Here is a 25,810-nt window from a genome sequence, read left to right as displayed (position 1 = left end):
AGAGGGAGTAATATCCTTGATCTGGTTATCAGTAGTGATTCTTCATGCATTAAGAATCTGCAGATAAAGGAACCACTAGGTGTAGTGATCATAGTGTGCTGAAGTGGAACTTGCTCATCAGGAGTAAAGGGAAGGATTTTTGCTTTCGTAAAGGTGACTAGTGGTCTGAGATGGTATTTAAATTCTATGCAGTGGGACCAACTGATGATGTTACTAACAGCAAATTCAAAATGGGAAGCATTCAAAGAATTAATCTTGGAAGCTACTAGGCTTTTCATACCAACTAAGAAATATTGTTCAAGGTTAAGGCCTAAATGGATGTCAGATGAACTAATGAGACATGTGTCACCCATTAATTTATATGTATCCCATGCATTTTTCTTCTATGCCACATGTCTCATTAGTTCATCTGACATCCATTTAGGTCTATAACCAAGTCACAAAGGAGGTTAGGCAGGCAAAGGCAAATTACCAGAAATCTTTAGCAAAGGATGCAAAGAAAAACAGCAAAGAGTTCTTTACTTATGTAAACTCTAGAAGGAAGGGACTGAATCAGATTTGTCTACTTGATATCGATGGTTCAATTGTTGATGATCCTGCTCAGGTAGCTAACAAACTAAATGAGTATTTTGCATCTACATTCACACATGAGGAGTTCTTCAGGGAGGGGAATGCCAGCAGTAAATTAAAATCTGGCAGTGAGCTAGATGATTTTGTAATAACTGAGAGCAAAGTGGAGGAGAAATTGTTGAAGATAAACATAAGAAAGGCACCTGGGGTGGATGAGCTCTATCCAGTTATATTAAAGGAAGCAGCAAAGGAAGTAAGTAAATCCTTAGCCATAATTATGAGAGCTTCCTTGGACTCAGGGGAAGTACCCATGGACTGGAGATGTGACCCCAATTCACAAAGGAGGATCAAAGGGTGACAAAAGTAATTACAGACCTGTCAGTTTAACTTCTTTTCCAGGGAAATGAATGGGGGCACTGGTTAAAGAAGCACTGCAGGATTATCTAGACAAGACTTCAGTTATAGCTAGGACACATAATGGTTTTGTTATTTGTTATTTGGTTTTTAGGAGCATTAGCAACTAAGGCCATATTGCTCCGGGGATATGCGGTGGTCATTCCCTGACCTTTCCGCATCCTCTATATTTGGTGGTCACAGGCTCGAACACCGGTCTAATCAAGAAGCATGTACTATGCACTGCTGCTCCTGCCCACCTGGCTATGGAGGCACCGTTTTGTTAAGGGAAAGTCTTGTCTGACCAATTTGATTGGATACTCTGTGGTCACAAAGGAACTGGATGCAAGGAATAACTTTGATATCATATATTTGGATCTTAGAAAAGCTTTTGATTCTGTTGCACATGGAAGACTGCTGTACAAATTGGAGCATTGTGGCACTGGAGGCAAATAGCTGCTATGGTAGGGATTTGAGTGTGAGAAGACAGAGAGTGGTAATCAATGGACACTGCTCTTCGTGGAAAAATGTTATTAGTGGAATCCTCCAGGGTTCAGTTTTTGGTCCATTGTTGTTTTCTGTATTTATTAGTGATATTGATGATGGTATATCAGGCTTAATGTCCAAGTTTGCAGACGATATGAAGGTGGGCAGGGTTGTTAATGACACCAAAGACAGTACACTGCTGCAACAGGATCTAGAAAAGTTGAGCAGATGGGCTGAATGTTACACTTCAGTGGCAACTGAAGTTTAAAGTTGACAAATGTAACGTATTTTATATGGGAAGCAATAACTCCAGAGTAACATATCAGCTGTGTGGTACTACACTGACAGTGGTAGAGAATCAAAAGGACCTGGGGGTAATTGTGAAGGCAGATATGATAATATATCTGAGCAGTGCAGACGGTTTGCAAGAGTAGCTCATGGTGTGTCTTGTCAATGATATATAGGAATTTTTCTAGAAGGGTTAAGGAGGTGATTATCCCCTTGTGTAAGACAATGGTCAGGCCACACCTTGAGTACTGTATATAGGTCTGGAGGCCTCTTTTTAGGAAGGATGTAGAGCTGCTGAAGCAAGTGCAGAGAAGGGCAACAAGATTAGTGAATGGAACAAAGGGTTGATCTTATGATGAAAGGCTTAAGTTTTGAAAATTACAGTTTGTGGAGACTAAGCACCTGCAAGGTGAACTGACTGAGGTGTATAAAGCCTTGAATGGTTTGTGCATGCTCAGTGCTGATGGCACTCTTCCTCTTACTCAGAATAATTGACTGAGAGGGCATAAATTCAAATTGAGGAAAGTTGTAGGATAGATGTGCAGAAGTTTGCCCTTAGCCAGCATGTGGTTGATTGCTGGACAAACTTCCATGTGTTGTTGTAGAAGTTGATAGCTTAAATAGATTCAAGGCAGAACTAGACAAACATTTGGAGTGAGTGGATAGGTGAAATTAGAAGATTTGTGGGGTTTTTTTTTTTTTTGTTTGGCTGATGCTATACAAAGTATAAGCTTTCTTTCTTGCATCATGTGCCTTTTCTAATACTAATGTGCATGCTTTGAATGAGTCATATGGTAATGACACTGAAGAATTACCCTTTACCCAAGATGAACTTCTCACCATTGTTAAGGCCATTAAAAATAACAAATGACCTATGGAGGGAGAGGTAATCAAAAAGTTCTGTAATCTTTATTCGAACGAGTTGTTACAAGTTTTTAATAACTGTCAAAGAGATGGTGTATTTCTGTCTCCCTGGAAGGATGCACTGCTCAAAATTATCCTAAAATCTCCAACCAGTTCACCTCCTTCATATAAACCTATTGCACTGCTTCCTGGTCTTGGTAAAGTTTATGAGAAGCTTTTAGCCATGCTGATTGCTATCTACCAAAGATGTAATATTGGTGTTTCTAACAAACAATATGGTTTCACTCCTGATGTACGTACTGAGGATGTGCTTCACTATTTAGTTCGCAATGTTCGGGAATCAAATTATAAATATACCTTGGGAATTTTTGTAGACTTTGCTGGTGCCTTTGATTCTATTATTTGGGACAGTGTACTGATGATGTTGCACATAGCTAAATGTTCTTTTAATATTTTCTCTATAATTAAAGATTACTTTAGGGATCACACAGTAACAGTTAAGTCGAATTTTGGATCGATTATGCGTCATGTGACTCAAGGCCATCTGCAGGGATCTGTCTTTGGTCTTTTAATGTGGAACTTAGTTTTCGAAGATTGGCTCAAGAGATAATTTGACCACTCGCACACAATTGCTTATGCAGATGATATGGTAATACTTGTTCACGGAAACTCCAGAAAGGAGCTTGAAATGAGGTCTGATTGCATATTGAAAGAATTATGCAAATGGTAATTTACACAGGTTGACAATCTCTACATCCAAAACTAAAATCATGATGTTGAAGGGTAAATTGGCTCTTAGTAGACCTCCGCTCATAAGGTTGAATGGTATTTCCTTACAGAAGGTGCTATTGCTAATGGGAATATGTATTGCTAGTGGCTTGAACTTTATCTTGCTTATTAACTATATATCAAAGAAGGCGAAGAAATTTATAGCAATGATCTCAAGAATAATGCAGGTAGAATGAGGGATAAAGGGGAAAGCACACCATTTGATTTATGATTGTATTTTCTTGCCGATTATTATGTATGGTGCATCAATCTGGGTCTCAAAATGGTTATGGCCTGCAGAACGGTTTCCACAGAAGCTTTGCAAGGGTTAGCTAGCAAAATGCCATTTGATTTGCAGTTAGTGTTTAGAAGCCCATCCTTTTATTTGAGAAGAGGTATAAAATCTGAGTTGCTGGGCATCGAAATTAACACTTTAAATGACTTCAGAAATGAAAAGAAGAGGATTTGGGAGCTCCTTTTACAAAAATGGCAAAACAGATGGAATTGTTCGGAAAAAGGTAGAATAACATTCAAACTTTTCCCTTATGTTAATGGTGTGAATTATATTAAACCGATCTGGTTTGTACCAAATCTACATTGTACATTCTTACTAACAGGTCACAGACCATTTTTTGCTAAACTGAATATGTTATGTTGTTATTTGGTTTTTAGGAGCATTAGCAACTAAGGCCGTATTGCTCCAAGAATATGCGGTGGTCATTCCCTGACCTTTCCGCATCCTCCGTATTTGGTGGCTCATGGGCTCGAACCCCGGTCTAATCAAGAACACACTGCTGCTCCTGCCCACCTGGCTACGGAGGCACCTAAACTGAATAGTCTTGGAATTGTAGCAAGATGCAACTGTACATGTGGTGATCTGGAAACATGAGAACATGTTGTATTTAATTGTTTGGAATATGCTGATTTGCATTTGCATTACATTATCAACTGAATAATGTAACTTGTCTGGTGAATGGGATTAAGTCAGTACTTATTAAAACAAGGGAAAATTTTATTGCCTTTCAAAATTTTGCAAATTCAGTTTTTGTGAGAAAGAATATACTTTTGCAATTGGAAGAGTTAAGATTGAATAATGGATGAATTAGTGGACTGTACTCTCTTCTTTACATGGAACAGTATGCTATTTTTTATATAGGAACAGAGAAAATTCTTTGTAGAGGTGGCCAGGATGTTGGTACTCCTTAATGGGTAGGTGTCCACTTCTGCTCCTGCCAACTGCATTGGCAGGAAGCCTTAGTTGATGTTTTTCTTGGATTTGATCCTGCAATAACACCTTCTTCCAGCTTGATTTTGCTGGTTAATATGGTAACTTCTGTTGAGTTCTCTGACTGCTGGTAGATGGCTGTTCATTGAACTATTTAACTTTTGGAGATTACTGGCAATGATCAGTCTCTAGGATGTGATGCTTGTGCTCATCTGTTTCATTTATTTCTGTTGTAGCCTACTTGTCCAGCTCATTGTGATGATCAGTCTCTAGGATTGTTTGTTTGTTTAGGGATTTATTAGGCACATCGGCAGCTATAGCCATAGTGCACCACAGTCTCTAGGATGTGATGATTGTGCTCATCTGTAGACAGTGTCTCTTCATCGGTTTCTGCTGTAGCCTACTTGTCCAGGTTGTTGTAGCTAAGGGGATTACCATTACACAGTGCAGTTGATTTGTAATGTGAATGTGAAATTTGTATTGTTTTGTATACTGTGCTATACCATTTCTATATGTATGGTGGATTTGCCAGATTTTTTTGGCTAGGAGCCACTTTACTCAATATATGAAAAAAAAAAAAAAAAAATTGCTCTCACAGTGGACTTTTCAATCAAGTGGGGCTTTGAAAATCTGCAGCACCAACATAATTGATCTCTTAATCTATTGATCTCTTACCTCCAGACTTCTTCCTCTTCCCTAAAATGAAGAAACCATTAGGGGCTGCAGATTTCAGAACAATGAGGAGATATTTAATGAATTGGAAGCCTGGTTATTTGCTCAAAGTGAGGAGAAATTCCATTCCAGTTCAAATTCTATACAAAAGACCTCAAAGAGCTTATCCAGAGAAGGGAAAATTGTACAGCTCTAGAAGGTAGCTACAAAAAGAAGGATGAAATTGCCAGCCAAGTTTCAAATCGCTAACTCAGATATTTGTAGGTGAGGGTAAATACTCTTTGACCATCCCTCGTAATACTCCTCTATATATTCATCATGGATAAAAATCGTATTAAAAAGTTTAATTTAGGCCAGTGTTAAGGAAAAGTAAACCAGACAGGGCATCAAGGTAAGTACTGAAATAGAATCATTTCAGTACTTGGAATATAATGAAATTTTCTATTTCATGACATGCTGGTGAATCTCCTCTTGGCACTGATGCTATTTAAGGAAGCTTCCTGTCTGGGATACCATTCAGATTAGCACTGGCTCTTGTTGAAGTTTAATTTTTTTTTTTCCCCACTGCAAAAGAAACTAACCTGACAATGTGGATGAAGATTTGAACACCCCATGATTTCTCCCTTATTCTCAAATATCTAAAAGAAAAATAAAAGTCAAAATTTAAATTCAATTTTTTTTAGGTAATGGTTAATGCAAGACACTTCACTTTTTGTAAATTTTCATTTCTATTATTATTACTGAAAAGTTACACATATTTCTCAAGCTTTTTTCAATCAATGGATGATAGTCAGGAAGGTTATTTTCAACAAAATAGTGCAATACCATGCATCTTGTGGTTACAATGTTCAGATTGCCTTGGTGCATGGAGCTGATGCTATCTTAAAAGATTTGGGATGCCTACAATCTACTGAACTGAGATATTATTTTCTATTGGATTAACTAAAGAATATGTTTTTGAAAATAATCCACATTTGCTAGAAGGATTTAATGAAAATATTGCTATATTTTTTTTGTTTTGATAATTTTTCCATTCAAGGAAATTCCATACCAAATTTTTCCATTTGGTATAATTTCCAATTATACCAAACTCCTAACATTGAGTTTGGTATAATTTTACCTTCCTGGAAGCATACTTGAGGGTGGAGGGAACATTTACATAATGTTTCTGATTATATATTTACAGGTTGAAAATGGATTTCGACATCTAGTGTGTGTCTTACCTTCCTTACATAATTTTGAAATTACATTTGTCATTTTCACAAAGTGTCCTACAAAAATATTATACAAAATGTGGCTATTAAATAATGAGACTGCATGCACAGCCACTAGACATCAAGGCCACCGGTGAAACAGTGGCATAGCAGTTGACCTTGAACCTTTCCTTAGTTGTCTACAAGTCATATTCCAAAACACTCATTTGCTTTGTAGTGAAACAGGTTTTCATTATTTTGTGTTTTTGCATTTTATTCAGAAAAATAGCAGACAAAAGAATTGAACAACAAATCAACTTCAAATTTTTAACAAAACTAAAGAAAACACCAACTGAAAGTTATGAGTTGGTACATCAAGTTTATGGTGAAGATACTATGTCAAGAGCTTGTGTGTATGAATGGCATAAAAGATTTTTAAAAGGAAAAGAGAATGTGGAAGATGATGAACAACCAGGCCATCTGGTATCTATGAAAACTGATGAAAATGTGCCACCAGGTAAAAGTACTAATTAGAACTGTTGTTGTTTGTTGTTGTTTGGTTTTTAGGAGCATTAGCAACTAAGGCCATATTGCTACGAGGATATGCGGTGGTCATTCCCTGACCTTTCCATATCCTCTGTATTTGGTGGTCACGGGCTCGACCTCCAGTCTAATCAAGAAGCGTGTGTTATGCACTTCCGCTCCTGCCCACCTGGCTACGGAGGCACCTGACTAGAATTGGTTGTTGTTTAAGCATTAGAACAGTTGCATTAAAACTGGACAGACAGACAAATTTTAACTGAAAATTTAGGCATGAGAAAAGTGTGCCAAGATGATGCCAAAAATTTTGAATGAAGATCAAAGAATGAAAAGACAAGTTTTTGATGATGTTTTGAAAAAAATTTAAGAAGATCCAGACTTTCTGAGTACTATAATTACTTGCGATGAAAACTGGCTGTTCCAGTATGAACCAGAAACTAAAACATAGTCAATGCAATAGAAGACAAAACAATCCCCCAGACCAAAAAAAGTAAGCATATCAAAATCAAAAATGAAAACCATGCTCCTTGTTTTCTTAGGAATTATTATGGCTGAATATGTCCCACCAAATCTGACTGTCAATCAAACATAATACATTGAAATTCTGACAATGGACAATACTGTATCAAAAATCTTCAAAATAATTGCTCAAGGCACCATAACTTGTAAAGTACAAAATATTTCATTATATTTATTTTATTCCAATAGTCTCATTATTTAATAGCCACGCCTCGTATGTGCTATAATAAATGTTTTTCTTTAAGTTACTATGCAAAAACTTAAAAGAGAAAACAATGAGAGGAATTTCCAATTAGCCTATACTCATCCACAATCCAAGAAAATATCCATCAAAATCAACTATTGGTCATTGACAACACTCCTAATTATCCCCAACACAAAGGGATAACGTCATACAAAAATAGAAACTTCATGAGATTTGCATAAATTGATTTTAGCAAATATTTTTACTGTTTACACAGCTATACCTCTAATCCAGTATTAACAGGGACTATTTTAAATACACCTCTCTCTTAATTAACAATTTTAATAATAACTGATGCTTGTTATATTTAAACATTAATGCTACTAATAACAAAATTAGTAATCAGATGCTAAAGAAACTCACCTGTACCCAATCATATTTGGCTCCTAGTTCCAAACTCTGCTCAATCCATTGTTGCACAACTTTGCATATATCTTCAACTGACATTAGAGGAAGTGTAATATCTGATCTAGGATGGAAACACATGACCCTACAAATACCTCTAGCAGCTTTTGTCTGAAAGAGTGGATGGCTAAAAGAATCTCAATGAAAATAATAATTAGTTACATTGATATACACAGTGTCAGTTAAAATAAAGATATGCATTATAGTTAAACTAAAAATAAGGCATAAGGAAACATAAGAAATAAGGAATTTCTCCCAAAAAATTAAAAATAAGAAAATAATTAACTCTTTAATTATTTATGCAAGTTCTGAAATATTGCGCCTAGTTCACATTAGTTCACATCTAATTGGAGGTGACCACTTAGATGTGAACTAATGTAAGCAGAGATCAAGTTGTTTACCAGACAATGCAACATAGCAGATGCCTCTCATCAACCAGTGCAATACCTCCACTACTGGAGCTTGAAGTGGTGAAACTAATATTCAGTCTCAAGATATCGTTTGAGGTTATGATGGGCATCATAGCAAGATGCAATCTTCCTTGCATTTCAAGAGAACAGCTGTAAAACTGTTTGCATGCTGGCCACTAGACAGTCCACCAGACAACCTATTGGTAACTCGGTAGGAGACATACAGATCAGCAAAAACATAATCTTGCCACCTCTACTCTAACAGATAGTGACTGGAGGAGTCAGTGTGTATGCAGGATGGGAGCAATGTCAAGGACATGTTATACCATGAAGCTGGGTATATTCTTGCTATGTAATGGCAGTGGCAAATGATGCAAGAAAGAAAGCTTAAATAGCTCCTACCCAAAAAAAAAATATATATATATATACATACTTTACCCATCCATACCCTCCAAGAAATTTGTCTCATTCTTCCTTGAATTCTTTCAAACACTTCCACAACAACAGATGGAAGCCTGTTCCAACAATAACTATCCATTGGCTGAAGGCAAACTTTCACACATTTATCCTGCAGCCACCCATCCTCAACTTAAATTTATTCCCCCCCCCCTCTGTGTGCGTGCGTGCGTGTGTGTGTGTGTGCATGCATGCGCGCTCTCAACAATTGGAAGTATGCCATTAACATCCAGCTTACTCAATCCATTCAAGCCTTTAAACACCTCAATCAGATCACCATGTAGGTGCCTAGTCTCCACACATTCCAGTTTGCAAAAATGAAGCATTTCTAGGTAAGGGCACCCTTTTGTTCCCTTCAGCAGTCTGTTTGCCTTTCTATGCATCCGTTCTAGCAGATCTACATCCTTCCTAAAGTGAGGCCTCCATACCTGTATACAGTACTCAAGATGCAGCCTAACCACTGCTTTATACAAAGGGATAATCACTTCCTTATCTCTGCAAGCAAAGTTTCTGTATATCTTTGATAAAACCCCATGAGCTGTCCTGGCAGCATGTTTGCACTGAACAAAGAACTTTAAATCTGATTGCACAATTACCCCCAGGTTTTTTTCATTCTCCACTACCCTGATTGTAGTACCAAACAGTTGAAAAGTAACTGCTTTCAATATCATTAATAAATATTGAAAACAACAATGGGCCCAGCACTGAACCTTTGGGAGACTCTGCTAATAACATTAGTCCACAAAGAACAGTGCCCATAACCACTCTCTTCAATCTTCCACTTAACCATTCCTTTATCCATAGCAGTATCTAGCCCTTAAAAAATGAGCAACTTACTGCTATGGATAAAGGTTACTGCTTGCCCTTAATACCACATTGCAACAGTTTATACAACATTCTTTTATGAGCAACAGTATCAAAAGCCTTCCTGAAATCCAAGTATTTCCAAATATCAAAATTATTTTTTGCATCCAATTCCATGGTCACTGCATCATAGTAACTTATCAGATTGGTTAGACAAGACCACTGCTTAACAAATCCATGCTGTGACTGCAGTATAATTATATTTGTTCAGAAGGTTCTGTATTACTTCTTTAACTAGCAACATCATTATATTTCCTGGAACAGACATTAACGTAATAGGTCTGTAATTACCCATTCACCTTTTGATCCCCTTTATGAATTGAGAATACATTCACACATCTCCAATCCATAGGGACCTCCACTGAATCCAAGTATGCTCTCATAATTATGACTAAGGTTTTGCTTATCTACTTTGGGATGTTCAGCTTCAACAATTCTCTGCCAATTTCCTTTCGGTTATCATATCATTTAGCTCACCATTAGAGGTTGATAAACTTCTGGTATGCCATATCCAAATGGTGCGTGTATGCAATATTCAAAAAAGTTCATTGTCATTTTTGACAATGAAAAGTTCATTTTCATTGTCAAAAAGTTCATCCGTTCCTACCTTTACTTTACTAATAAATATGTCATGAATAGTCAAACAGAATAAATTTACCTACAAAAAAAGATCTAAACAGCCAAAACACTTCCTCATTCATTTCACAAACATATGATCTCAGTTTCAATCTCAATAATCTCATTTCCACTTCCAGTCAGCCAAGCCCCATTTATGTTTCTGACAGAATCCCAATTATCAATTGATTTAACCACTGCTCATCTCAGTTTTCCTAATTATTTGCTGTATGATTCCTTTCACTTCAGAGGCAGTGCTTGTGCATATATTCACTCTGATATTCACTGCCAGAGACTTAGCAATTTAGAATCACCTCTTTGTGACCTTCTCTGATGTAAAATCTCTCTACCTCACTGTGTCAAATTCATCTGTTGCCTCTATCAATTTCCCAATTCCACTAATCACTTGGAACTTTCTGACTTCCTTTCTTGCAAACTGAACTTTCTCCAGTCCAACTTTCCTAATAGTGGGGTAATTTTCCTTGGCAATTTTAATGTTCACAACTCCAGCTGGCTTCAGTTTTCTAATCACACAAACCTAGCTGGTCAAGATGCTGAGGCTTTTGCAATCGCTAATATTCTCACAAAGATTGTCCATTTACCTACCAGAATACCAGACAATTCTAAACATACATCCAACACTCGATATTTTTCTCATGAACAACCCTTCCAAATATATGGTTGAGGTGAATGGTCCTCTAGGCACCTCAGTTCACAACTTTGTGATGAGCTCTTCTCTAATGGAGCTTTTATCTAAGTCTTGTGTTGTTTGGCATTACAATTATGCAAAATGGAATCATCTGCAGTATTCCTATTCTTCTTTTACTTGGTGAATTTTTGATTACTGTTTTAAATCTTTTGATGTCAATCTTTGCTCAGATGATGGCAGTGAAGTTATTTTTGTAGGGATGAAATCCTTTATTCAACACTCCACCTTAAAATCTCTTACTTTATCTAAACCTTGGTTTTCCAATAAATGTGCTAAGACTGTTCAAGATAAGAATGTGGCATACTACAAATGACTTGCATCCAGACTACAGGTTCATTTTTTGCCTACACCAAAGCTCACAATTTTAAGGCAAGTATTAATCAGTCCAAACTAGGTTTTGAACAGGCTAAGAGTAGAAATCTTGCTTCTTATCAAATTGATAGTTGAGCATTCTGGTCTCTTGCGAAGTTATCTGCAACTTTTGCCAATCTGTACTCCCACCTCTGTTAAACCTAATGGTTCTATTGCCCCTCAAACTAAAGATAAAGCCTTTCTAGCATTCTACTTTTCTTCAAATGTTTGAATTGATGATCATGGTAATCCACCTCCTTCCACTCCCAGTACACTCCACTTAATGTCCCATATGGTCTTCTGTCAAAAGAATGTCAGGAGAATTTTGAACAATATTGATACCAAGAAACTTCCAGGTCCTGATGGTATTAATAACTACCATCTCAAAATCTGTGCTCTCGAGTTTGCTCCTGTTTTGTGCCACTTTTTACACTTTCTTATTCCACTGGTATTTTTCTTTCAGCTTGAAATTTGCTCATATCCAGAAAAGTTCTTAAAATGGATAACAAATCCTTCCCATTCAATGGGAGGGATTTGTTACCCTTTATTATATTATTTACTAGGTTTGGTCACTCACACACTAACAATACTTTTGTAGATTAGCAGCATGCTAGAGGGGCAAAAAGAGGAAGTAATACTATTGATCTGGTTATCAGCAGTTATTCATCATGCATTAGAAATTGTCAGCTAAAAGACTCACTGAGTGGCAGCAATCACAGTGTACTAATGTGTTATTTAATTTAAAATATAACTACTGTCAAGGGTAAAGGAACAGGCTTTTGCTTTCGTAAGGGTGACTACAGTGGTCTCAGACAGTTTTTAAATTCTGCGCAGTGGGACCAACTGATGATGTTACTGACAGCAAATTCTAAATGGGAAGAATTCAGGGAAGTAATCAAAGAGCTTACTAGGCTATTCATACCAACAAAGAAATACCATTCAAAGCTTAGACTTAAATGGATATCAGATGAACAACTGAGACATGTGGCAGAGAAGAAAAGTGCATGGGATGCATATAAATTATCAGGTGATAGAGAAACCTATGACAGATATAAATTACTCTGTAATCAAGTCACATAGGAGATTAGGCAAGCTAAGACATATTATGAGACGTCTCTGCCAAAAAATGCAAGGAAAAACAGCAAAGACTTCTATGCTTATATTAACATTAGAAAGAAAGGGTTGAATCACATTGGGCCATTTGATGCCTATGGGTTAACTGTTAATGACCCTGCTCAGGTTTGGACACAATGAATAGGTATTTTGCATCTACATTCACACATGAGGAATTCTTCAGGGAAAAGGATGCCAGAAGTTTATCAAACTCTATCGAGGAGCTAAATGACTTTGTGATAACTGAAAGGAAAGTGGAGAGATTGTTGAAGATGGACATAAAAAAGGCACCTAGGGTGGATAGAATTTATCCAATTATGTTAAGGGAGGCAGCAAAGGAGGTATGCAAACCCATAGCCATAATTATCAGAGAATCCTTGGATTCAGGGGAGGTCCCAGTCGCCTGGAGATATATGAATATATCCCCAATATATCCTCAATCCATAAAGGGAGATCAAAAAGTGATGTGAGTAATTACACATCTGTTAGCTTAACATCTGTTTCAGGGAAAATAATGGAATGATTGCTTAAAAAAACTAATGCAGAACCACCTGGACAGGCATGTAATTATACTGAAATTACAGTGTAGATATGTTAAGAGGCGGCCTTGTCTAACCAATCTGACACAATACTATGATTCAGTGATCAAGGAACTGGATGCAAAAAATAATTTTGACATCATAAACTTGAATTTCAGGAAAATTTTTGATACTGTTGTGCATAAATGTGCAACTGCATCGGGCAAATGTGCATAAATGCATCGAGAACGAGAGTAGCTCCGTGCGGGTGAAGTTTTTACAGCTCCAGCAAATAGAGAAGTTTTTCTTAAATTTTTGCCATTTTATTGACTTAAATTGGCATATTAATTTATTTTCTAGAGGTAGCTTTATATTCCTAGTTATGATACTTAGTTTATTTTGAACTTAGATAGAGATTTTGTAGGTTATTACTTAGTATCGGTAAGGGCACAGAGCAATAAGATATCTTATTACTCTATGGGTAAGTGTATCCACGTATTGGACAAGATTTTGCAGCTCTGGCAAATGTTAAGTTTTTAATTATATTTAGCTATTTATTGAATTAATTGTTATATTAAATTATTTTCTATAAGTAGCTTATAGTTCTAGTCAAGTTCCTTGGTTTATTTTGAATTTAAATAGCGATTTTGAAAGTTAATACTTAGTGTCCATAGATTTTCTTTATACCAGGTGATTTCTTTATACGATACAATGTATATCCCGAACTAGATAGTGTAAAACTAGATAGCAAAACGCTAAGCACTGTATTATAAATCTGTTAGCTTAGTATAGTACAGTAATATCAATTAATCAGTAAAATTTATTAATCTTATTAAATTTCATTGTTAATTAAATTATACTTAAACCGAATCATGACCCAGACTAGACCGGCAAAGCAGCGAGTACAAAGTAGCGGTAGTACTGTGGCTCACGGGAGAACCAAAGGGGGGCGAGTCTCCAGTGCATCACAGTCTAAAAAAATGTGCGAAATGTGAAATGTTTGAAGACCTGTATAGAAGAAACCACAATCTAACCAAGGAGGATGTCTTTATGTGTGCTAGGTGCAGAGACTGTGAAGAAATTAGGTGCAAACTCAGCGTTCTGATGGGTGTCTATGAAAGTTTGAGGTGTAGGGTATACGCTCTCATATAAAATAATATGAGGAGACCCATCAAGCTCTGAGCTGCCCAACTAAAGGCAGAGCTCACTCCTGTGCATCAGGCAACACAGCGGCAATCTCCAAGGCAGAACACACCGGTTCCACAGGAAGTAGTTATTGTTGGTGATTCTATTGTCAGGGAGACGGGGAATATATTATGCAAGAAGGATAGATAGAAGAGGCCCAGGGTGTCTACCAGGGGCAAAAGTTGATGATGTTGTAGAAAAAAAAAGCGCAAGTTAGGGTTAAATTTGAAAGTGTCTGCAATTCTGCCCAGACACGATAGGAGGGAGTATAAGATGAGAGCCTTGTCAATCAATTCAGCCCTGGAGAGATTGTGCAAGGCTCACGGGGTAGAATTTTTTTCAGCGTGGTCTATGCTTCCTAACAGGAGAGACTGCTTCTACAGACATAGGATACACTTAAATAGAAAGGATGCAAGAATATTTGCTGATGCTATCGAGGCAGTGTTAGGTGGGTCAGAAAACTGCTAGCTTGGGGGATTCAGAGACTAAAAGATTAACAGTAGCTGAAGACACAGGCGAAAGTGATTCAAGCACTGCTTCAATTGTAATGAGCAGCAAGTTGCTGGGGATTTCAAGAGCTGCTGGGAGTCATCATGGAACAAGTAAATACATGGGCTGTTTTAGGGTAACTAAGAGTAAGAACAGATGCATGTATACTTGCATGTACACGAATACTAGAAGTATAGTACATAAATTTGATGAATTTGAAGTGCTGATCAAGGCATCAAAGGCAGACACTGTTGGGATATCAGAGAAATGGTGTCACACAGATATAAGCAGTACAGAATTGGAATTTGGGGAGTACAATGTGTACAGAAAGGATAGACAGGGTAGGAAGGGAAGAGAGGTTATGCTGTTAGTTAAGAAACACAAAATCTAAGGAAGAGCATCCAGTTGACATAGATGGACAATGCAATGTTGAGTCTGTTTGGTGTGACAAAAACACTGGGAAAGTGAAAATGAGAGTAGGAGTGTGTAATAGGCCTAATGACTCTGATGAGTACAACGAAATTTGTGCAGAAAAATAGAGTGAGCCAGTAAATCAGAATGTCTTGTAATGGGGAATTTTAACTTTCCAGATATTAACTGGAACTTGTAGGTTGGTCACTTGCATGCTAGCAAGACATTTGTGGATTTATTGGATAATTGTTTTCTAAAGCAACATGTTTGAGGGGCAACCAGAGGGAGTAATACTCTTGATCTGATTACCAGCAGTGATTATTCATGCTTTAAGAATTTGCAGATAAAGGAACCACTAGGTGACAGTGATCACGGTGTACTGATGAGGGATTTACTTAAAGATGTAACTACCATCAAGGGTAAAGGGAAGGCTTTTTTCTTTCGTAAAGGTGACTACAATGATCTCAAACAGTTTTTAAATTCTATGCAGTGAGATCAACTGATGATATTAAAAACAGTGAATTCTAAATGGGAAGCCTTCAGGGACTTAATCTTGGAGGCTACTAGACATTTCATAAAAACTAAGAAATACTGTTCAGGGTTCAGGCCAAAACGGATGTCAGATAAATTAATGACGCCCATAGCAGAGAAGAAAAATGCATGAGATGCACATAAATTATCAGGTGACACAGAAGCCTATGGCAAATATAGGCTGGTCTGTAATCAAGTCACAAAGCAGATTAGGCAGGCAAAGGCAGATTACGAGAAATCTTTGGCAAAGGATGCAAAGAAAAACAACAGAGTTCTTTACTTATGTAAACTCTAGAGGGAAGGAGATGAATCAGATTGGTCCACTTAACATAGATGGTTCGATTATTGAAGAACCTGCTCAAGTAGCTTATAAACTGAATGAGTATTTTGCATCTACATTCACACATGAGTTATTCAAGGAGGAGAATGCCAGAGGTTTATCAAACTTAACCATTAGTACAGGCATATGATGCAAGAAAGCAAGCTTATGCAGCATCAGTCAAAAAAAAAAAAAAAAAAACACTCCCATTTCACCCCTCCCTTCATTCGAAATACCTGTCCAGCTGAGCCTTAAATTTATTTAGGCTATCAACTTCCACAACAAAGGATGGAAGTCTGTTCCACCAATCAACTACCCGCTGGCTAAAGGCAAACTTCCGCACATCTATCCTACAACTGTCTTTCCTCAATTTGAATTTATGCCCTCTCAGGTGATTATTCTGAACAAGAGGAAAAATTCCATCAGCATTGAGCATGCACAAACCATTCAAGGCTTTATATACCTCAATGAGATCACCTCGCTGGTGCTTAGTCTCCAGACACTAATCTGCAAAACTTAAGAATTTCTTTGTAAGAGCAACCCTTTTTTCCATTTGCTTATCTTGTTGCCCTTCTCTGTACTCGTTCCAACAGCTCTACATCCTTCTTAAAATGAGACCTCCAGACCTGTATACAGTACTCAAGGTGTGGCCTGACCATTGCCTTATATAAGGGGATAATCACCTCTTTATCCCTGCTAGAAAAATTCCTGTACATCATTGACAAGACACCATGAGCTACTCTTGCAGACTGTCTGCACTGCTCAGAAAACTTCATATCTGCCTGCACAATTACCCCAGGTCCTTTTCATTATCTACCACTGTCGGTGTAGTACCACAGAGTTGATAAGTTGCTCTGGGGTTGCTGTTTCCCATATGCAGTACTTTACATTTGTCGATGTTAAACTTCATTTGCCACCTCTCAGCCCATCTGTTCAACTTTTCTATATCCTGTTGCAGCAGCGTACTGTCATTAGTGTCCTTAACAACCCTGTCAACCTTCGTATCATCTGCAAAAGGGTGCTATTATCTAGAAAGGCTTCAGTTCTGCAAACGGCACCATCTCAAGACTAGGCACCTGTGGGGAGATCTGACTGAGGGGTTTAAAGGCTTGACTGGATTGAATAAGATGGATATTAATGGTATTCTTCCACTTGCTGAGACTACACACACACACACGAGGGGACATAAATTCAAGTTGAGAAAGGTTGGTTGCAGGATAAATGTGCAGAAGTCTGCCTTCAGCCAGCATGTAGTTGATTGTTGGAACAGGTTGGTTTGGTTTTTTTTTTTTTTTTTTATTTTGTTTTTTATGGTGCAAAAACATCAAAGTTTACAATGCACCTGGAAAAAATTTAAATTTACTAACAAATTTTAGATTAGAGCAAATTTTATCTGAAGTAACGGAAACCCCAACCCTTTCTTTTTGCAAAGATGCAGACCAAAACCACTCCTTCATACTGGAAGACTCAATTCAAGACATCTTTGGTTGTGATGCCTGCCTGAAAAGTGCAGGATGCTGCCTTGCATCGCCCATAAGGCAGCATGCTGAAATATCACATGTAGTTATAGTTACTAAAAATAAGCTTACAAAGATGCTCAGTGAGTCCACAGAACCCATCTTACAGCAGATTAGTGCTGAGATCCCTGAAAAATTCTCTGACCAACTACTTCCATCTATAAATTCATATATGCCCTGCAAGAAGCAAACAATCTGCTTAAAGAGCAAAATCTCAAAATCCTACTCAGTATAAAGTGACTGGTGGAGAAGATGGATAGCCTGCAAAATCTCACCTGCAAGAAGAATAAGGACTACAGGCCCACCTTCTTCCCCTCAGTCATCCTCTGATCAACCAGGTGTGAAGATTAGCAAAGCAGTCAATTTCTCTCTGCATCATGAGGTCAATTACACTCCCACCACTAATAACAAAGCCAGTTGTCAATCCAGCAGTTTGGCAAGTGCCTCTCTGATTACACAGAAAGATGTGGACAACTGTCAGAGCTCTGCTGCCTTTGAGGCTCCGTCTCTCTCGTGTCCAGAGATTCTTCATGTCCTGTCATCATATCTCCTCAACCTGCTTTTATTTCAATCACTGTTGAGCAAATCATCAGCAAAAACTAGAGAGAAAAACAAGATAGCGGAAATACTCCACAGACTACAGGATCCCAGTTCTAATAGTATTTCGCATTCGACCTGTGCCAGAAACAAGTGGCAACACCTTGAATGGGATCCACACTACTAGTAATGATGTCTGGCATCGTACAGCACCTTGCTTTTCTAATTGCAAGGGTCCCGGTACTGACGTTCATGGCACACCCGATCGAGATTTGAATAGGCTGAAATGGCCAAATATAATATTACAGCCATTCCTACATGAGAAAAGATCTTTTATCTCCAGATTAGACCCTGCAACACAGCCCAATAATCAAAAACTTGTAAAGCTGAGTTTGGATTAACAGCTGAATTTAAACAATTAAAAAATGAGGCGTCGTGCTTACGCCTCATTTGTTGTCATGTGCCCAATGAGACAGTCCTCGTTGCTACTGAATTTTCAGGACTGGCTGGCAGGATCAGTGGTTAAACCATACAGAGATAGATGGATGATAAAATCAAGATCAAATAGCCCATCTGAAACATCACAGTAGCAACCAAATCCTCCCCCTCTCTCTGAGGCAGGGCATTGGCAGTGTGCAGTGTTTTTTCCAGAACATTCGAAGCATTTCCAACAAGCTTCCCACACTACAAACCTGCATGATGATCGCTGACTTTGATTACAATTGCCTTGTTGAAATGTGGTTATGCAATAACAGAACTAAACATTCTGAGCACACTAGGGATTTGAGAAACGAGCTCTTTGCATTGATTGACATTAATCTCAATCCAGCCGTAGATACGATGGTGTTAGGAGACTTCAACATGCCAATTCCAAAACATACTGATGCAAAAAGAAATCTTGACTCTTTTCTTTCACAACTTAATCTGAAACAGCTAGTTACTCCAGCTAGGAAGATCAACTAGAGGGAATCAACGGTTGGATGTTGTCTATTACAATACATTTAGGATTATATTTGCAGACAATTTGTTTCGCTTTTAAGTCAGACCACAATTCTATAACTGTAGAGACCACACTCAACGTTGCTGGAGCCAATCAGAGGGATGGCAGAAATTTTAACGACATGCTGGGAATGATCTTTTCTGCAAAATATATCAAACCAAACATCATCCTCAAAGAACTTTGAGAATACAAACGGCAAGAATTAAACACGAAGCCGGCAGAGGAAGCTCTCCAGCTACTGGCCCTAAAGCTCAAAAATTGCCTATGATGGAGCATCAAGGGTTATAAGGATAACTGAGAAATCCAAAAACTGATTTAATCCACAGATAAAATATGCCTTTTGTAAAAAGCAAAGACTTTACAGGAAGTGGCTGAAGACGGGCCAACCTAATGACCACATTCAATACAAAAAAGAGAGTGCTCAATTCATAAAGCTGAAAAGACAAGCACATTACACAGCTGTATTTTCAAAGCTCAAACATGGAAAAAGGATAATTGGTGATAAGAGAAAAAAGAGCCTCATGACTGCCGAGGTCTTTAGTAAAGTCCAGGAAGACATTTGAACAACCTCCCTCACCCAACCAATTAGCAACCGAAGAAATTAGGAAGAGAATAACTGACCTCCTTCACCGAATTGCAGAAAAAGAAGAACCCATCTCAAACTTACTAAGAAAGACATCCTAACAATCATCACAATTACCAAAGAAAACCTCATGAAAGCCATAAATGAACTTCCTAATAAGGCAACTGTTGGTCCTGATAACTTCCCACTTTTTATGGTAAAAATCAGCAGCCCTTACATTATTGAGGTGTTGCTGTTTGTTTGTTATTTGGTTTTTAGGAGCATTAGCAACTAAGACCATATTGCTCCGTGAGGTGTTGCATCACATCTTCAATGAAATCCTTCAAAAAGGTACTCTCCCCTATATACAGAACAGCTACATAGTCAGTCCCATTCCCAAAATAAAGAAACCAAAAAAATGCCAAAGACTACAGACCTATAGTCATAAGTTGCACCCTCTTGAAGACCCTTCTCTCGGCCCTCATTCAACGCTGCTTTGGGCATCATCCTCTGCACCTGCACCTCATTTTATCTGGAAGATCAACTGTCACACATCTCCTTGAAGATGTGTGACAGTTGATTCAGACAGTTATCTCAGCAATAAGGAACAGCTTGATATTATCTTCCTTGATATATCTGCAGCTTTTAGCAATATCTCAATAACAGCTCTGGAACAAATTCTATCTTACTACTTCAAAAGACAAGGCAATCTCCTGAAGATTTTATGTAACATTCTGAAGAAAAGACACCCCATAATCTCTCATGATGATTTTATTGTCCATTACTCCATTTTGCAGGGAGTGCCACAGGGAGGCATTCTCTCCTCACTTTTATTTGCTGCAGCTTTGAAACCATTTTTCGCATCCCATAAAGACAACTTTATTACGTATACTGATGGCCTGAAATTCTTCGTTAAATCTAAAGATCTACAAGAAGTTAAGCAAACAAATCAACAAGCCAATCAATAAATGAACTGGAGTATTTCCTTGACTGTATTGGACTACATTTAAACCCAAGCAAATCTGCCCAGATGACAATTACAAAGAAAAAGAGCAGGAACAATATCTCTATGTTGATAAGTGGATGCAAAGTTTGAAAGGTTAAATTGCACGTAGACCTTGGCCTGAAATGGGATGAGGGACCAACATTCTCTGAACACTTTGATTACATCAAAGCAAAAACATATGCAGTGCTCTGGGGTGCCAAACAGAAGATAATTGGCATTAGAAACCCAGATCTTGTTAAAAAGTATATCTTGAAATGTATACTTCCCATCCCACTGTATGCTTCACAGATTTGGTCCTCTGCCCCACTGAGCAAAATGAAAGGTTTTCTACTATTGAATACTGGCTCTTGAAATGGCTGAACAGGATATCAAATCACCCATTTACAGACCACCCATCTAGTCACCCATCCAGAGCCATCCTACTTTCCAATCTCAGTATTCCTCCCTGGAAACAGACAAAACATTTTCATATTAGCCCAACTGCTAACAGGAAGATTAGATGCTCCTAGCATTGATGACTTGTTTCACTCATTGCCCCCAGGAATGCTGACTCCGTAACAACAACGCCTACAGGTTGCAGGTCTTTGCCGACTCCTATTGTCTCATGCAACTTTATTGCACAGCCACTTGGCTCAAAACTGCATTTAATTTTGATCCCTTTAACTATATCTTTTCATTATTCTAAATATCAACCTAAGATGACAAAATTTGAAATATTCTAATATAAAATCGTAATTACACATGTATTTCAAAATTTTGTATTTAACCTTTCAGGGTCAACGTCCCATGGACTTTGTAACCTTTTGCTTATGGGGTCTTCACACCTTAGAATGAGCTCACACCCTTCTGGCCAATGGCTGTTCCAGGGGTGTCTCCTCAACTGAGAAATAAATTAATAATAATAATAATTTAAATAAACAGGTTTAACTCATATGACACTGAAAGTGCTCTGCATAAATACTGTTGTCAGTCTTTCTACAGGCATAGCATACAACAGACTAGAGACACAGTGAGATAAATGCATTAAATCAGTTGGAGAATTTTTTTAAATAAATGTAAGTTTCTACACATCTGGATGAACGCTTTCATTTCACTTGCCCTTATATATAATTATGCTTTACCAAAGTCAGAAACAACTGGCAATAATGAATACTTTGAATACAAATGAGCTTGAGGATTTATGTAAATACAAAGAAGACATATTAGTAGAGTTTTATAACTTACCGGGATCTGGTATATCTTCTAACAATGCAGGAAAGTCATTGTCAAAAACAAATGTATGTTTGTAATCTGGATTGATCTAATAAAAAACAACATGATTAAAAATATATACATACTTTACATAAATTATGTTAATGAGGTCAAAAATACAAAAAAAAAGACACATCAATGGACTCATAATAATAGGCATGTCAGGCCTATAATTAAATATGAAATTGTGCTGTATAAAGCAAAAATATTTAACTCATGCAATCAAGGAGGCACTTAAAGAAGCTGAATAATCTGAGAACAGTTCACTAGCTGATGTAATGTATCAGTCCAAGGACTCTTGAGCATCCCAGAGATCTGCTTAACTGTTGTCCTTGGAAGAGCTCCTATAAACTATTAGAGACTACTGTGAGATGTTATGAGGCCTAATAAATTAAAAATTTATCTTTCTTAAATCAGATTGACCCTAATGACCAAAGGCTATTATAAAGTAGTTACAAATCTTCAAATTGGAATTAAAAGCCCTGAAAAACTGTTAATGCTCTCCAATACAATACTGCAGGTTAAGTGAAATAAATTACCGAGAAAAAAACAGAAATTAAATGACAGAAAAAGAATAAGTGATGGCCAGTGACATCTAATCTCCTCAAGGAAGGCAACTAAATCCTGTTAACTGACAAAGTTAACATTTTGATGACTATTTGATATTTCCCATGGGTTTTTTCAAATGGGTCTCCCACTAATTGGAATCTTATCCGTAGTTTTGTTGATGAGCATACATTACATTATACATTCCAGTTTGTGAAATCCTGCTCTGTAGAACATCTTTAACTTCAAGTATTCACTACCAGTTCCTTAAATGTGATCTTCAGGTAATTCCTTCAATCTTTCTAAAATGCAATCTATCATTTCTTTTGAAAATAAAAAGAAAGCTTCTATGCTCATCTCTGATAATTCTCAGATTTGTAGACAAGAACATATATATGTTTATTGGGGATTACCTTGGCTTCTAATCTCTTCTGGCATCCATCACAAAATATTGCTTCTTCTGCATCCAAAAAAACTTTTCTTTAGTGCTCTCGGCACTACTTTTCTTCTAAACAGCTACTGACTTTTTAAAAATCTCAAATCCACCTTACCTTGAATAGTGTTTATACATCTCAATGTCACTCCCAAAATCTTCTAAGCTCGTAGATTCCAAAAGAGGTTAATTAAAGAATGCAGTGTTCTCCCCAGGACCTATTGAATGGGCACACTGCCCAGTGAATTCAACTGACCACCCAGCTAAAATGTAAGTGATTCTCGTAGTACTGTATGGTACTGCTCACTGATCTCGATCAATATTAATTCGAACATACTATGCGATCGAGGTCAATGTGACAGGAGCAGACGCCAAGGCTGGAATTGTGATTGGATGCCGAAAGATTGGTAGAACTCAGCTTTAGGGTATGTAACTACCTATGCAGTTATAAGGCCTCCCACTACTCGACCATCGTGCTGACGTCATGTGGCCATCAAGTAGTTCAATGCTGCAAATCTAGATTACTGAGAATATTGTCGTGTGCTTTATGTTGAGCTATCAGATGCCAGCCAGTTGACAAAGTCAATACATTGGTTGAATTCTATGATTCACTGAGTCAACTCAGATTCACTTTTATTATTCAAATCTTTTGGACACTTTCTGAGTTGACTCAGTGTATTGACTCACTCACTCTGCAGCCATCTCTATGACAAGATGAGTATTATAATTCAGCAAGCTAGTACACCACATTAAATTCTGTGAACTGTTAGATGAGTTGTTTGTCTTTGTTTCCATACAGGTGCACAAATATAATAATATATATTGCAATAAAATAAAATAAGAAATCATAATGAATAAGAAGTTAAATCAGAAAACAACACTCTTAAGTTTCTTTAAGAAAAATTATGAAAACAACAACAGAGCAGGCAATTTCCAAAAAGGACATTGTGGAGGTACAGTCTCGTGAAACACAGCCTGTTTCAAATAAAAAATGTGCTTCAAAATTGTTTATCAGGTATAAATAGTGACTGGTATCAAACGTTTAATTGGTTAGTGGTAAAAGATAATGGAATGATGTGTTCCATGTGTACAAAATACGGAAAGAGACGACCCATAAACAAGGAAATGACTTGGGTGAGTATATCGTGCAAAAGACTTTGAAGAAAGTTTAATTAACCATGAACAAAACAAGTTACACTGATTCCCATTCAGATATAATTCAAAAACGTGTACTTGAAGAATCTGGGTTAGGACAAATTGAAAGATCAATTTCAGTTTTGAATAACTTGCAGAGAGATGCTTTTGTGAGCGCTTTAAGAGCTATAGGTTGTACATACTTAAACCACCTTGATATTGGAAAGAATGCACATTACACTTCGGAAAGAATAATGCAAGAATTGCTTGACATTTTAGCTTCAGAAATTAGATGTGAAATACTAAAAAATGTGCATTCGGCAGATTATTTCAGTTTTCTGTGTGATGAAACGACAGACATCTCAGTTTCTCTTATTATATACATGAAATATGTTTGTCAACTTCAAAAAAGAGATTAATGTTAGTTTTATATAAACTTGTAATATCATTGATGTCAAAGCTGAAACTTATAACTAACAAAATTATTGCAACACTTGGAAATATAGGGTTGAAAACTTCTAACTTGCTAGGTCTAGGATCTGATGGAGCAGTGGTCATGATTGGGAAGCACAAAGGAGTAGCAAAACTACAAAAAGATGAAAAAGATGGACTCATGATCAACTGCCATTGTATAATCCACTGCCTGGCTCTTGCTAGCGCCCAAACAGCTGCCGAGGGGCCTTATTTGGTAAAATTTAACGATAGCTTAAACTGTTTTTCTTCTTCCAAAATTCATCCGTTAGAATGGCTGGTTTAACTAAAATCCAAAATATACTGAATGTTCCTCAGATTAAACTTAAAATGGCTAGTGACACTAGGTGGCTGTCTGTTGACTTTGCTGTACAGTCTTTAAGGTCGACCAGGCTAGCCGGGTGGGTAAAGTGCCTGCCTGGCAACCCAAAGGTCGCGGGTTCGAATCCCGCGTCAGGCTTGGATCAGAGTAGATAATGCAAAAACTTTGGAAGGTGCATTATGGCCACAGAAGCCAATGCGCCAACAACTAACAAAAAAAAAAAAAAACAGTCTTTAAGAGAATCCTTGGTGAGTGTCATTGCTACACTCGAAAGAGAAGCCACCAAATGAAATGACATCACAGCTGAAGGTTTAAGCAGATATATGAGAACATACAATTTCATAGCTTCACTTAGATGCTTTCAGATGTACTACTTCATTTTTTATAAATTGTCTAAAGTTTGGCAAAGGCAAGATGTTAATTTAACAGAAATAGACCAGATCTTAGAAGTCCCAAAACTAAGCATTATGGAATTGAAAGAACCCCCTTCTAATCATTTTAAAAATCTCCATCTCCATTCAGACCTTTGTATTGACTGTTCAGATGCTAATGCTATCGCTTTTAAGACTACAATCTATGATAAATACATAGACACAGTTATTACCCGTCCAGAAGCAAGATTTACAGATATGCCAATCATTTCCTGTTTTTCAAGAGTTTTCGATCCAGAGAGCCATGATCAAAAAATGAGGCTTCTGATATTCTTTTTTGAGCATTATTCTAAAAATGGAAGTCCTGCAATTTTAAACTATGAAAATAGTACTAAACTAGAATGGGCAGTTGCATCAAAATTGTTTAAAGGACAGTCATACAAAAATCTAGAGATGAAACAAATAATGCTTAAATTTTCAACATCTGAGCTCAAAGAATCTTTCCCAAATTTAGCAAAACTA

The 25,810-nt window shown here is 37.3% G+C and overlaps 1 protein-coding gene across 2 annotated transcripts in view; it reads right to left on the bottom strand.

Moving 5' to 3' along the window:
* Galt (Galactose-1-phosphate uridylyltransferase) overlaps positions 1-25,810 on the bottom strand; it is a 154,711-nt gene that overhangs the window by 110,813 nt on the left and 18,088 nt on the right. For both annotated transcript variants that reach the window (XM_090389326.1, XM_090389327.1), the window contains exons 3-5: positions 21,985-22,060; positions 8,126-8,304; positions 5,848-5,904 (exon numbers count right to left, since the gene is read on the bottom strand). In XM_090389326.1, coding sequence (XP_090245452.1) covers positions 5,848-5,904; positions 8,126-8,304; positions 21,985-22,060 — 312 coding nt within the window. The remainder of the gene's footprint in view (positions 1-5,847; positions 5,905-8,125; positions 8,305-21,984; positions 22,061-25,810) is intronic.

Source organism: Mastigoproctus giganteus, chromosome 2 (genome assembly GCF_048544385.1).
Source record: "Mastigoproctus giganteus isolate SK-2022 chromosome 2, ASM4854438v1, whole genome shotgun sequence".
NCBI classification, from domain to species: Eukaryota; Metazoa; Arthropoda; class Arachnida; order Uropygi; family Thelyphonidae; genus Mastigoproctus; species Mastigoproctus giganteus.
This window is presented reverse-complemented; position numbering and strand designations above follow the sequence as displayed.